At 40.1% G+C, this 15875-nt stretch overlaps 1 protein-coding gene across 4 annotated transcripts in view; it reads right to left on the reverse strand.

Moving 5' to 3' along the window:
* Positions 1–2079: 2079 nt before the first annotated feature.
* pard3bb (par-3 family cell polarity regulator beta b) overlaps positions 2080–15875 on the reverse strand; it is a 144568-nt gene continuing 130772 nt past the window's right edge. For all 4 annotated transcript variants that reach the window (XM_061791267.1, XM_061791266.1, XM_061791268.1 and 1 more), the window contains 3 exons: positions 7281–7496; positions 6251–6364; positions 2080–5123 (listed from right to left, as the gene is read on the reverse strand). In XM_061791267.1, coding sequence (XP_061647251.1) covers positions 5009–5123; positions 6251–6364; positions 7281–7496 — 445 coding nt within the window. In that variant the 3' untranslated portion in view covers positions 2080–5008. The remainder of the gene's footprint in view (positions 5124–6250; positions 6365–7280; positions 7497–15875) is intronic.

Below are 15875 nucleotides of genomic sequence, written 5' to 3' on the forward strand. Positions count from 1 at the left end.
ATCAGTTGATGCAATCCTAGGTTGACAAGCTTATAGCGAATTTCGGTGGCCAAATCAAATTTTGAGTAAAAACCTCAAGGTAAATGCTTTTCCTATTTGTTTCAAAAACTTCATATATTAAGAAGAAAAAAAAGGAAATAAACTACAATAAACGAGTATTGTAAAATTGGGAATTACTTTGCATTCACTCTATATATGTGGACTGGCAAGGCAGTGCTACATTGAGTAAGAAAGGACATGACGAGTAGAAAACAGAACAGGACAGGAATAGTAAGGTAGGCAGTGCAACCAGTGTGTGGTGGGAGTTTCCATGCCGTGCGAACCACAATTTAAGTGAAAATGAAAGGCCAGTCCAGGAAGAGAATGTGATCAAAATCACATGTTTCTTGGGAGAAATGGTTGTGAATCAACAACAACAAAAGTAAATATCCAGATGGACCCAATGGTAGCACTTTCATCACCACACAGTGCACAATTATGTTTAATTTAAACACATGTTCATACATTCGAGGGATGTACTTGCAGATGAGCATATGTCAAAGTATTTCTGTTGGCTAAAAATATATTTGTATTTTTTTTTTAGAAAAAGCACAGTACTGTGATACATGCATGACAACCGTTTGGCTGTCAAAGTAATTTAAACAGTAATTGAGGATTTGGGGCTGGGCTGGCAGCCTTCAAACTCTTGTGTTTACAGTCACAACAATCAGCAGTCACAAAAGGGACAAAAAAGCAGGTTGTCAAGCTGGTAATAATAGCTACTTGGAAATAAGACCCCACCAAGTAGACTCATCCACAAACTGGCAGACATGTATTAAGGGGAAATACAAATTTCACTGAACTAACCAAGCTTATTAAATCAAATGAATAATTGAAGCACGCCAAACCTGTTTCAGGATGGAGCAATTGCTGATATTTTATCAGGAATAATTCAAAGAAGCTCTTAGTGAAGCACAAGTTCATTACAGTGGCAAAGATGATTTGTGTTTTCAGTTACAAGCATGATAACAGAACAAATGAAACTTGTATCTCAAGGCACCACTGTATTAGAACATCATTTGCTTAATTATAAGAGTTTATTCTGTTCACATTTTTTTCCTCCTGGTCAGTGGCACCCATATTTCTTTGTATAATATTTCCCAGGCAAATTGGACAACTTGTCATTATTTTGCCGGAACAATCTGCACCCACGCTACCGCATTCTAGCTTCCCCACAGGCCAGGTTGTAATGCAACGTTTCATTTGGCAGAATGTCTTTTAAAATTGAATATACCACACATGCCAAGGGCCATTGACTTTTTCCACAGTCACCCAGCTACGAACCAATATTGTCCGACAAATATCAGTCATGAACAAGTATTATGCCAGTGGCGCTGCCATTCCAGTATTTCCCTTCTCTTCACAGGCATGTTTGATCCAAACAGTCCAAAGTACGCTGCCATAAATCCGCTCAACTAATAACTTCTGACGTTCTAACACAGACACGAGCACTTAATTATCCATTTTAATCAGTGTTGAAGTTGAACACAATTTACAGTGGTAATGACTCAGGTGAAGTTAATGTATTTTACTTTCTGTCCCCATTGGTCAAAAGGTGTGGGATATGCTAATTAAGTCTGGACTGATAAAATATTCCCCCGGCTTCTGTGTCTCATTACGACTAACTTCACTGATTGCTGTCCAAGTCCTGCTCCTTTGGTGTCTGATAACACGTGAAGCTGTGGCAAAACGCTTATTAAAAGGAGGCACACGACCTTGCAGGGCAGCAGCAGCATCCCAAAAAAAAAAAAAAAACCCTCTAAACTTTGGGCCACAATCAGTGTGCCAAATCTACTTTTTCCAATTGATAATTAGTTGCACGTTAATTTAAGGCCGACATCCATCGCTCGCCACAAATGGAAGACTTTATCAGCTGCTTAACGAACTAAAATTGGACTCACCTTGTAGAATATGCAAGGCTGGAGGAAAATCATTTCTCCCGACTCACGCTTAATTAACCTTAACAGATGAGGAGAGCAGGGGTTAGAGTGTATAAAAAGAAGCGCAGACAACTTTACATGAAGACATCTGAGCTAAAGCGTTGTTTAAATGTTTTTAATGCAAAAATGTTATATACATGGATAAAAAACATGGGTGAACAGTAATAAAAAATGACAGTTGATACATGTTTTGACATTTTTTTGCAAACAATATATTTCATAAAAAAATTATTATTAACTTTGTTCCTTCATACATTGGTCTTGGTGAGCACCAGAAGTCTCTGGTATGTACCTTCAGCTTATACCAAAACAAACAAACAAACAAACAATCAAACAAATAAGCAAAAAGAGCATGCAAGCAGAATCACCTTGCGACAGCACACACTTTTCATAAAAGGTTTGCTTGTTTATTTGTGTAAAATATGTGCTTAAACGCAGAATGGTGACATCTGTTAAACAATCTGTGACTCCATATTACACTACTACGAAAGAAAATGTTTAAAAAAAAACCCAAAAAAAGCATGACATATGAGGTGTGTCAGAAAAGCTCCAGGACTGACGTTACAAAAGACATAACAGTGCTGCCTTGGGATACGAGTAAGCTGACTTATACGTTTTTTGAGATACAAGCAGTCATTCGGCCAATTCTGGTGATGGCGAACTCAACTAACTTAACAACAAGCAGCACTTTGGCAGAAAGTGTACAATTCTTCAAAAAACAACCTTCAAACTGTTGAATGCCACTGCCAGTAGAAGTTTACTGTCAAACTAAACATAAAACAAAGAGAATGACACATTCTGCTTTAAAAACTAGTTTTGCCTTCCAACAGTCCTTTCAGCTTAATGCTAACAATAATACAAAACGCCATAAATGGGCTAACGAACAACATCAGTGTCATGGTGTTATAACCCTTTAACAGATATTTGAACAAACAGTGGCGCAACACCGAGACAGACAATATAACAACACGCCGAGGTACACATTCTTTATCCGTTGCGATAAAACGGCAACTATTACTGCAGCTTACTCAGTTGTTACTCAGTTGTGAAACTTCATTTGTCTCTATGTTTGTATTATCCTATGCCCAGGTGGACGAAGTGCACACAAGGAGCAGCATAATGTACATTGAATTGAAGCAAAAAAAAGTTACATAAATGTTCTATTTATGTCATTATTTTTTTTCTTATTAAAAACATGAATGGATTATTGGCATTTTAATTCATGTCAATGGTAAAAGATGAAGTGTGGTCATGGAAGGAATTAAATTTGTATATGAAGGCACCACTGTATATTTTTTTGTGACATCCATACTAGAACTTTCTGACACACCTTGTACGTGAACATTTGTACTAAACACAGACTTGTAATAATGATAGTAAAGCGATTCCATGTAAAATTCAAATCTCAGGAAAGTGGCGCTCCTCTTCTGTGCTCTGCCATTGGATCATTTTCTCTCACACTCATACACTCTCACTGTCATACTGCAATACCTTTTTCAGTAATACCTGTAGTGAGGGGAACTATGATTAACCTTGGCACTAAAAGTATATTATTCCTCCCACTGCAGAGCTACTTTTGCATGTTTTACGCCAACCTCTCACTCAAACCCTTCTGGGCCGCATTCATGATTCTTGTACTGCATCTTCTATCTACTATATTCTTCCTCCTCCTGCATATACAGTACTTACCTCATTTCAGTACTACTATTTCATGTCTTAGCCCTCGATTCATTCGTACCCTTTTTGTTAGGCCAAAATTGACAGTGAAATGCTGTAATGAAATGCTACAGTGGAGTTTCATCAAAAGCAATTTAGCTGATACTGAAATGTTATTTTGTACATGTAATACCCACTGATGTTAAAATACTGCTAAACTAGGAAACAGAAATGTTGACCAGAGGTTCGAACGCTTAGTTCTGTGAAGTGACTTTTCAGCAAGTGGCTAAATGGTGTGCCAACACTAAGTGGACTCTCCAGCATACTACAGCATGCACTTGAACACACCACCAGGCCCGAGATGCCAGGAGGATCTCTACTGATATGGCTAAAATAAAAAAAGTTTCCAGTTATTTTATTTCCTGATTCATACTTTGTACTTTGTCTCTCTCTGTCTTGTTTAGACACTGATATCAGACATTCGGGTGAATTTTTTAAATATTATGAAACAATCTTACTTTGGTGTGTGTGCTCTTTAAATTGGCCATAAAATGGACTAATTCATTCAATGTCATGTTATCGTATTTGTAAACACAACGCAATTGTTAATGTGCAGTGATTTTGGCCTGTTTACAACAGTGGTGTGTCCTTTATCATTAATTCGTCTTTAAAAAGACAAATATTGGAGCTAGCTCAGTTCGTGTGTGACTATATGTTACGTGGAGTGACAAAGTTTTTGTACATTCATGTAGATAAAATCAAAGACAAACAAAATCTAAATGAACTAATTATTGCATCTTCACATTAAATGAAGTGGTTATAACTTTGATTCAAATGTGGCACAATGTTATAATTGATACCATTTCAATCATTCATAAGTGCAGAAGGAAAGTTCCAGACTTTGTTATGCTAGTATATGCATTTATACGGATACGGATACGGATCGGAATGTGTCATAGTATTTGGTCGCAAAGTGGACTCCATAAATCCTGATCCTGATGATGGTCCATGAGGAAACAGTAATGGGGTTCATTTGTGAGCAAAATAGTGGTCCAACCAGCAGACTGACTGCTATTTCCCTCCTATGAGAGCAGACATGATTCTACGGTAAAGTCACAGTTCGTGTGTGTAGTTGTGTTTTGGGAGGCAATTAACATGACTTCAAACAACAGGATATTGTGCATGACGATCTAAAATTAACCTCCTTTGTTTAGCTTGACCCTGTACTTCAAACAGCAGATTGTGTTTGATAGTGACAGATATCTGAATTCCACCACTACAAGGTTTGATTTCCGTTTGTCATTGAAGCACTGAATGCAACATCCTATTAAAAGACTATTCGTATTTTCAGATTTTCCTCTCTGGATCTGAATCTACACAGCTGCAGTCATGGCATTCTTCTGTCTTGGATTGGCTTGGTGTTGCTGTTGCTGTCGTCCACTGTCCCCAGTGTAGCCATACTGTTCTGGACTGGGATCCACAAGGTGCCTGGAGGAACAGTTTTCTCTTACATAAGAATACCAATACTTTGATGGGATTCTGTGGCTTCATTTGTGTATTGGGGAGTAATATCATTTGCATAACATTAGCATAAATGTAACCTAAGGCAGTGACAGTTTAAATCAGTGGTATTCAAAAATACAGTGAGGTTCTTGAAATGAATAATGTACTTATAGCTTTGCTGAAATGATGAATTTCTAAGTTCTGCTCTCAAAAGGACATGGAGGTAATTTAATGCATCTCCAGGACGACTAAGACAAAGTACAGCACACCAGTGTGCAGCTACACTCTCGCATACCAAAATTGTAAAAAAGTCAGACCGCCTGAACAAAAGTATGTGTCATTAACTTCATTTGAACACTGAAGTTATAATCTTGCAAAATACACGACTTTAAAGGGAAGGTAACCATTTTCATATTTGTAACAACGGTCTGTATATCCTTACAGCAGTCTACATGAGTGAAAAGATCTATGAAAAGACAAACAAACAAAACACTCTCTCTGGCCCCATCTTGTACCTCTAATTTGATTGTTTAAGAAACCACTGTGCACACGGAAGAACAACCAATCAGAGACAGAAGGCATGACTGACAAGGTATCAATCATTTTCCGTGCACTCGCAAGCACACTCATTGCTCTCCTTTTTTCATAGTGGGCACAGTGGGCTTACAGAGCACGGTGAAACTATGATAGAATATCCACCTCTGGGGGAAAACAAGTCCATTCCTTGTTTAGCAACAACTGGGAATAAAACTAGCACACAGAAGTAGAGTGAAGGGACTTCAAGCAGTGAAGTGCGGCTATATTCAAATTTTGCTAGCAGTATTAACACAGCAAACTCCCTTTTTCATATAAAATAAGCCTCTCAAAATGTCGTTTTTACATGCAACAATGGGCTTGATTAGCTTTAACATTTTGCAGAATACAATGTAATATTTGGACTGTAAAATGAACTATGAATTCTATTCTAGGGCATGTACTCTGCAGTCGCACACATTTTATATTATCGTAGCATGCTATTACTCAACTATCTTAACAGTTCTTTTCTCTAAAAACTAAACTCTCAAGTCTTAAATGAGTACCTATAGGCATGTTCACCCTTAAACTGAACTCACCTGTAACCTCCTCCACCAGTAGTTCCACGGGTCATCGTGTCGTACCGCAGTCCCCGAAGCGGCGGGGTGGGTGATGGGGGCACATCCTGCCGCAAGGGTCCTCTCTGCTGGGAGCTAAGGGCACAAAACAAGCAGTGAGCAGGCCCTGTTGAGAACTCCAAGGTAGTATTATTATCACTCTTATGCAGAGACAGTTAGTGGTGGCTGGATACAGAACATACGAGGTGTGTCAGAAAACGCACTCGCAAAAGAGATATTTCAAACCAAAGTTTTTTCCTTTAATGTAAGTGCTCAGGCGTATATAACTGTGACCTCAGCTCTCTTTATATAAATATCCTCTGTGTCAGATCGTCAAGCAATGCGAGGAGTGATGACACCAATGAGACGAAACTTGCTAGGTGATGAATCATGGATCTTCAAGTACAACCCGGGGACGAAAAGCAAGAGCCTAAAGTGGAAGAGTCTGACTCTGTAAAGGTCGAAGTAAGCAAGACAGTTGAAGTCAAAAGTCACGTTCATCGCATTCTTCAATGTGAGGAGAGTTTTTTTGCCACAGAGCCTGAGGGTCAACCAGCACATGTCTACAAAGAGATCCTGCAGCATTTGCTTCACCATGACAACACGCCTGCTCACGATGGCCAGAGCTTCTGACAGTTCCTGACTGAGAAGAACATCGTTGCACTGGACCAACCTCACGACCTGGCTCCATTTGTTTTTTTTCCCCTCTTTCCTAATGTCAAGGGGGAAATCGAGGGTATGCGTTTTGAAGACATGGACGACATCAAGATGACCGTGACCATGGAGCTAAGGAGAATCCCGGAAGAATCCTTCTAGGACTGGATGAAGGCGTGGCAGAGAAGGCTGGGAATGTCTGATAGAATCCAGGGCGACTTCGAAGGGGAAAACTTGAAGTTTGGATTTGGAAAATAACTTTTGTGACAGAAGTCAGTCCTGGAACATTTCTGACACACCTCGTATGAGTTGAATAAGATGGACCATGAGCTAAGAAGAAACTGTTGCTTTCAATTACCTTGGGTGGGAGTAAAAACCAGAGTCAACTCCCCGAGGGTCCCCTGGCCGTGAGTATGGTTGGCTTGGGGGGTAGTTGGAGAATGATGGAGGGGACTGCGAGTTGGGGTTAAGGTAGGACGGGGTCTTGTGGTAACCTTGCGGAGCCTGGGGAGCACCAATGTAATGACTTGACCAGGGATGCATGGTGTACTCAGCTGGATCCAATGGACCTCGTCTGGAAAAGGCAACATGACAAATGATCGATTAGGACAACACCAACTAATCCTTGAACACGTGGGTCGTTCATTTTTTAAAGAAAAAAATCTTGGGGCACTGCAGCCCATGCAGAGTAAAAAAAATAAATAATCTATTAATATGAGTGGAGAGTCTCATACTGCACTAGTTGCTTTTGTTCATTAGTTCATCATCATTAATGTGGTGTTTAATGAAGACAAACTTGAGAAGAATATAGACCTGAAGTAGGCCTTTTTTTCAGTGAGAATGAACACTCCTAGAAAGAAAACAAGAAAAATGAACCACAAAATGTTTTTTCTCAGCTGTACCTGTAACTTGGCAACCTGTCACAACAGCTCAGATAATTTTCTCCTTCATTAGTAGTTTCCCGCCCGCGACCCTAGTGAGGAGAAGCGGCTCAGAAAATGGATGGATGGATAGCAGTTTCCCACCCTTTTTTGTCATTTAATGTTTTTTGTGTGTCATGTTAGTCAGTTTTGTATTGTTTTCAGCATCTTTAGCCATGACATTCTATGGCGGAGAGTATCGGCGCTTCTTGTGTGAGCCTAGACCGGCAGCCTGTTTACAACACCTCCGATGCTTTCACCCCTTTTTTGCACTTTCCACGCTTTGTGTGTCGTGCTGGGCCGTTTGCACTGTTGCAGTGTTTTGGTATTGTGTTGAGCGGAAAATGTTGATGCTGTTGCACTACAATGTTGCAACTGCGAGGAGCATCTCCCCAATATGGAAGCGGCCACCGTCATCTCCTCAGCGAAGAATGCATCCTGGAGGAGATATGGAGAGGGACGAGAGCCAGTGCTAAAATGAAGTAAAGGGAACCAAGAGCGAGGTTTAAATGGGACATGAGAATTGGACCAATTCTTCTGTATGTGTGCTACTCCCCAATGAACAAACTATTGGCTGTTAGAAAACCCAGCTTGAAATAAATGTGAGTCACATCATTCTATTCTATTGTCTTTTATGTTAGCAATTTGTTACAGCTGCGGTTGTTGTTAAAGTGCTCTAGAAATAAAGTCTCTGAACCTCTGTTTCTACCCTATGATATTTAATAGTGCTGCCCAGAAGAGTTGCCATACTGTGAATGTACTGTAGCTCAGCTTCCCAGAGCTGAATTCATGTTGTTCTCTTTTTTTCATTGAGACTGAATCAACAGCACCTTTGCTGTTGTCAGCCAAGAAGTGGACTCAATGTTGGCTCAATTATTTCAATGCATGATTAACCTTAAGCGGTTCCATTGTGTTTTGGACCACATCAAGAAGCTATAGACTGGTACAAACACACAATGTATCCAATGGCCCCTTAAGTAACATGACAGTTTCAAGTCACTTCTGGCTCAGTTATCCCTCACAAAGATAAACACAGTTGTTGTAATGTGGCCTGGCCCAGTTAATCGATATGGATGGCTTGTGCCCAAAGGAAAGAAAGTACTGTAAACAGACATGTCCACCACATAGCTGACATTACGAGGTATTGCATTATCTCGCTGTCACTTCATCTTCCCACCTCAGTTTAGTTTTAACTTTTGGGGTTTGTATGTTGAGTCATGGGCTGTGCTTCTTGAATGTACTCATTTCATCATATACATTGTTTTTCAGAACCAATTATCATTTCTCCAAGTGAGTGCCAAAGTGACACATAAACATAAAACCTCCAACCAATCCAAGAGTGACTCAAATTCATATTTGTTAATAATCATTAAAACTTTGAACCTGGCAGAATGCTGGTGGTCTTCACACTGATGCCTGTGTGTGACAATTTGGGCGGTCAGCTGCGGAACGAGTCTCACCAACTACATGCCCACCATATTTGGGATGCTTCTTGCCCTCCTGACTCCATATTTACCGTGTATGTGTCAATGAATATGAGAAGGTGTCGACACATTTCTGCTTGTCATCTGTCAGTCATCTGTCTTCTGGTTTTACTGAGCCTGCAACCATTTCACAAATATGTCTCAATGTCCTCCTTTTAACAAAAAAAAAAACAAAAAAACAAATGTAGCCAGCGACTATGCTCAATTTGTCCTGTACAACCAAATATTTGTTTTAAGAGCTTTATGACTATATCTGCCCGCAGGTTTTGCACATTAATCACCTGAAAGTAAACGATGTTATTGTGCTAGCATGAGACCTGAGCACTATATTGCATATATAACTGCATTCTTTTTCAGGAACAGTATACATATGGGAGCTCAATGCATACTGGCCACATCCAAGTGAGAGCACAACCCCAAACTATATTTTGCCTTTCAATGGCTATATTGTTTAAAATTCGGTATTTTTTACAAATATGACAAATAAATGATATTTTATGTGTGTAAATTACACAGTATGTATCTTTAAAGGAAAAATAAAATAAAAAAAACTTGAATTTGCAGATTGTAAGAAATGATGCAGATACTTTACAGTTGCTTGCATATTTCTTACATAATTCATAGAATTTCACAGACAGGAAAATACTCAATAATAATATAACCTAAGTAGTTGTCCGACAGTCTTATGAGAGGGGCCATATTGGTAATGGAGTGGAAATCCAGTTAAAATCTGTGGGGAATCAATTGTAAATCCAGTGGCAAGTTTGGAATTCTCCCCCCAGGAACCAAGTCAGGACTGCACAGCAGCTGGGGATTATGGGGTAATAATGAGAGTGGAAGCCATTACTGGCTGGTATTTACACACACATGCATGCATTCAAGCGCACACACACACACAGAACTGTTGCAGTATGAGAAGTCAAACAGCAGCGTTGATGTACATAAAGAAACCACTAATTAAACTTTCCAAGTTACACCCACCAACCTAAAATAATCTGTGAATGACGTGTGGGAAAAGTTATAAAAGACAACATTCAGAGTTTTCACAATCATAAAAATCACAGTGGGGAGTGGTGTTTATCTTGAACTGATCATCTGTCATTCACAGGGCTGCTAAAGAAAGGGACAATCCTTCACTCTTCACACCTAAGGGTAATTCATAGGGCCTCCTTAGAAAGTCAAACCTCCTCACCTATATACCACCTTACTTCAACCTCTGTGGAAAACGTCATCAGCGGATATTGCTGACGTACCGTAAGTCTTTTGAGTGCCTTCTTTCTTCGCTTTTTCTGTACCTTTTCTCTCTCACTCAAACGTTTTACCACTTGCATGATTCTATGTTTATTTTATATTTCCTGTTTATAGATTTTTCTGTACGGTTACTCTTGTCTGTTACTCTTACAATTATTGAAGGTGTTTTAATGCTCCCATTGCTATATACTGTTTTATATTATTTTGTCACTGAAAAAAGTTGTTTTTTTTTAAGCCTATATAGCATGAAATCCTCGAGCGTCTTCGGGTAGTCTGCAAAGTTTGATGGTGGCCTCTTGCTATTAATATTGCTGATTGTAGGTAACATCCTTTCGTAAAGGGGTTACCTTTGCTAAAGTTGGGTTAAAGGTTGCATCAAGGCACCTTTCCTAACCAAAAACGAGAATCAATGTCTTCAGTAAACCTAAAGCCGGAAGTCACTTATACCAACAAATGGGCTGAATTTGAACATTTTGCTTCCTTTGCGCTTGAGATCAGAAAAGAAAGAAGGTCTGACAGATATTCCTTTAGTGTGTAGAGTGATTTTTCTTTCCCCTCTCTGATCTGCTGGGAAAATGGTCGGGGCCAACATTCGTAAATGTAAACCTGTTCAATTTTGATGGCAAATCCTTTTATGTGGGGCCAACTCAAGAGTTCAGTTGAGCCACGGTCTCCATAATGAGGATGTAAAATGGAACGATAGTCAAAAGGAAGTGACCTGACACAAATAGAGGAGGAACTGGTTGTGTTGAGTGGTTTTATAATGTGTCTCAAGTCATTCACCGCAATAAAAAGGACAGTTTGTAAATGCAAAGCATATATGGGTAAGCTAACCTTTAGCCTTGCTTCGTCAGCTATTATCTATTCTTCTTCTTTGATTCATCCAGCAGTCCGAATGCACTATGGCAAAATGCTGTCTTTCACAGGACAGTCTTGGTACTACGACTTTGGGAGAAAGCTAGAGTACCAAAACCTCTACAAGTTTTGAATAAATTGGTCATCATCTTTTTTTTTAAGTTATCAAACACTAATACAAAAGCAGCAAGTGCCAAAACGGCATATGGAGGTGGGAAAAACATTGGTTGAAGGGATAATTGGTAATACAGCTCACTAAGCCGTGGACTCAGACAGTGTTTTGTGGTAACGTGAGACTTTCTTTTTCTTAGGGATTTCAGGTTTGCGATGGATTTGAGAGTAAACACGGGAATTGTTATATAACTTCTTGCTTTCTCTCTCAATCACTCTCACGCACAAACTCTTGTAAAAGTGCTGGATCCAGCTGTTACCCCAGTGTAAACGCATAGGTGCTCTCACACATGCACAAACATCAATCTTCTCAGGCTGTCTGGCACCAAACACACATATGCTTACGGAAGGCAGCAACAAAGAAGAAATAGAAGCAAAGGTAAAAGAAAATGCTTTTGCTGTTATAATGTCATTTCTTGTAAATATGGATGTCACAGGAAGTTGTATGGCACTTCACTTTCCTAATGCGCCTACTCTAGTGTTTTAATCCCAGAGGCAGCACAGTCCAAATAACGTGAAGATAAAAATCTACTTTCTGTTATCTATTGCTCATCACTGCTACATTTAGTATAACATAAATCCCTGTACGGCGTGTGTTGCGATGGTGGTAGAGAAAAACTATGTGCATGCAGAATGCAATTTAAAGTGTAATACAATGTGGTTTTTTTTTTGTTTTCCCCCCCCCCCCCAGATGCCCTGGGCAGGCAACATTGCATAGAGAAGCGGCTTCCAGTATGATTGGCAGTTGCCTTTGTTGACTAAACTAAACCACACTAAGCCGCTGCGTGAAAACCCTGGCCAGGTATGGAATTAGGAATCTTGGACTGTATGTGTGAGTTGTGACAAAACCTAATCTCACCAAATGAAAAAAACATTATGGGTGACACCTGAAGCAGCAGAGATAGGCAGAAGCCAAATAAGACATTAAGCTATTCTGCTACTTATGGCTAAGTGATTGCAAAGCGAGCGTGTTTGTGTGACTGAGTGTCAGAGATGGTTTCTTGTTAGTTCAGCTGCCAGTAAGAGTTGTGTTGGTTCTTTGGTGCTAGAGGCCCTTAAACCTGCCTTGATCCTTGACCCCGCAAAGTCACGCGATACCCCATTAGCTCCTAACTAACACTCGCATGGGTCAAAGTCTAGAGGATATTATCAAGAAGGAATTAGGAGCATATCAAATGCATAGAAATAACAGGCAAAGTGTGAGCTAAGACAAACGAACATTTGGTGTGGGGGGGGGGGGGGGGGGGGGGGGGGGTCACCAACAATTCTACAATTTCCCATGTCATTAGTATAGCACTTTGGTGTTTCATTATAATATGCTGTTGGTATCTTCTGCATATGTACGTAGATATTGTTTCTTTGTTCGGGCCTAAGCACTAGGTGGTGCGAAAAACCCCTCTGGGAATTGCTGTTGAATATTATTATTATCGTTGTTCCGACAATTGAATCCCCTTTTTGGGGGCCCCAACATGCCCCAAAACTCACCAAGTATTGCAAGTGCGCGTATGCTGGTTAATATGAATGTATTTTAGGGGTCCCGAACACCACTCTCCAAACATTTGTCCCGGAAAATAGTTTCCAGATCAACACAAAATTTGGAAGACAACAATGGGATTCACAAAAAGGTCTCATGGTACCGTGAACGAAATTGAAAAAAAGGTCGACCATTTTGGTTTAGACGGAGTCATTTTGGGCCAATTCCAGGGCTTGTACTTTGAAAAACTCTTGACTTGACTTCAACTGAAAAAAGCTATCCAAGACTGATGGGTGACGTTACATTGCTAATCTTTTTTGCCTACACTGGCAAACTGGGCGGATTATGGCATTAAATCTTGATATCTTGATGATTATCGGGATTCTCAGAAGGTAAGAAAAAATTGGTCCTCCCCCAAGACAATTTTCAGTGACAAAACGAAATTGGGTGGACGTGTCTATCATAACAGGATGCATGGAAAAGTCTAAGGATCCATGGCTGGAACTGAAGTGAACAGGAAGTCAGTCATTTTGGTGTCAAGCAGCCATTTTGGGAGAATTCCAGGACTCAAATTATGCTGATCTCTGACAAGTGAATTTTCCCAAATGAGCCCCAGTAGGAAGTCGTGGTATACGTTGGGGTATACTGGACAGATGGATGGCGTTAAATTATGTTGTTGTTTTTTTGCCTACGGCGTTTAATGTGGGCCTAGCATGGTGTCAGTTATTTGATGCTTGTAGCAAAAAATGTAAAAGAGAGATTATTATGGCCTCCTTTATTTTTGGGTGGTTTGTAAAGCTCCCAAAGCACTATTTAGTTGATAACTGCTACCAAACGCATTTTAATCAAATAACCTACAAGGGTACAGAATTAATGGTTACATGTACTCCTTTTTCTTGACCTGCAAGAGAGATATGTGCTGCAAAGGCATGTAGATGATGCTTTTACCCAGGACAGCAGGGCCAATCTGAGTTGAGATGGCAACACAGTGTGGGGTTTATCAACAAAAGGTCAAAGAAGAAATATGGAAAATGATGAAAAAATGTGCCAAACAGATGAACTCGAGAGATTAGGTTAAAGAGGAGGGAAACAAAAAAGGCAATGAAAATGTTACACTTACATGAGTGATTTTTCAACTTCAGTGTGGAGAGGGAAAAATTAAAACCAAAAAACGAGAAGAAAAAAAAAAACAACTAAATGAAGATTTAGCAAATGCAGCTGGAAAAAAAGAGGAACAAAGGCAAAGGTTCGGCCATACTGAAGGTCACCATGCTCAGACGGTCAATTGAAGTTTAAATGTAAAAAAGAAAAAGAAAATACTTGAAGGGCCTTCTATCTGTCTTTTTCAATAAAGGTCTGTCATATTTGATTAATTTACCAAGAAATTATGAATCACAAAGTGGCCCCTTCTGGAAACTAACATGATTACATTCCCTAGTGAATCGAACAGCGTGTGCATATACAGACACACATGCTGGTATCGGGTTTACGTGTGCACTTGTGATAGTGTGAGGTTGAATTTAAGGGGAAAGCTGCAAAAAGAAAACAGTCCACACCGAATGAATACAAAATGTATTCGATTGAGGAAAGAAAAGGGAGAAGGACAGGGGACTAACCTATTATAGGAAAGAGAGGAAGCGGGAATGAGGGCCTCCCAGATGGTAGGGGACTGTTGCCTCGGAAACACAGAAGAGGGCAGAACAATGGAGATTTGGAGTGCTGGTTCACAAAACATCATAATACATAAATGCCAGTTGGAAACCGGTTTGTGAAGCTACGGCCCAAAACTACAAAATCCGTACTTCATTAAGTCATATACATAAATTAGATGGACTTAGAAAGATAAAAAAATTGCTTAATGTTCCGTATTTTCACGACATTAAGGCTCACCGTATTAAAAGGCGCAGTCTCAGTTACGGGTTCTATTTCTGTATTTAACCCATACATAAGGCACACCGTATTATTGGGCGCAGGCATGGTAAAACATACGCTAGCTTAAAACATACGGTAGTATGCATGCACGCTAAAACAATGTTTTTAAAAAGGCAGCGGGAGCAAAACTGAGTTCGGTTGTACTTTATTGAAATATTTAACAATGTACTCACGTTATTTTTTTATCAATCCTCATCCATAAATCCATCAAAATCCTCATCTTCTGTATCCGAAATGAACAGTTGGGCAAGTTCTCAATCAAACACGCCGGGTTCCCTCTCGTACTCGTCAGAGTCAGTCTCATTGCAGTGCGGCTCCTCAGAAATGATGCCGGCTTTTACGAAAGCTCGAACAACAGTGCAAGCAGACACGTTAGCCCAAGCAGCCACAATCTATTCACAAATTGTGGCGTAACTTGCCCGGTGCTGCCTCCTAGTCTTAGTAAAACTGTGTTCGCCATCTGTCATCCATGGCTCCCACGGCGCTCGCAACTTCACTTTGAATGCCCTGTTTACACGGATGTCCAACGGTTCGTCAAGCCTCCCGGAATGATGGCAAGCGCCGAGTTATTGCACTTAGTCGAATGGTGACTCATTAATCCATTGCTCGAGTTGGCCTTCCAACTCGGGCCACCTCGCCTTGTTTCCGCGTTTTGTTTTTCTTTTTTCTGCAGAAACCTAGCTTCGTCTTCTAGACTTGGGTTAAGACTCCACTGTCACGTGCACCCTTCCCCCTTTACGTCCGCATACTGTCCTCAGTTACGTCCGCCTTCCTCTATATAAGCAGCGTTGTCGGCAGGAAATGCTCCCAGTCAGTCAAGCGGAGCGCTCATTAAAGTCACACAACAACATTTACAGATTTTGGAA

The sequence above is a fragment of the Phyllopteryx taeniolatus genome, chromosome 12, assembly GCF_024500385.1.
Source record: "Phyllopteryx taeniolatus isolate TA_2022b chromosome 12, UOR_Ptae_1.2, whole genome shotgun sequence".
Lineage (NCBI taxonomy): Eukaryota > Metazoa > Chordata > Actinopteri > Syngnathiformes > Syngnathidae > Phyllopteryx > Phyllopteryx taeniolatus.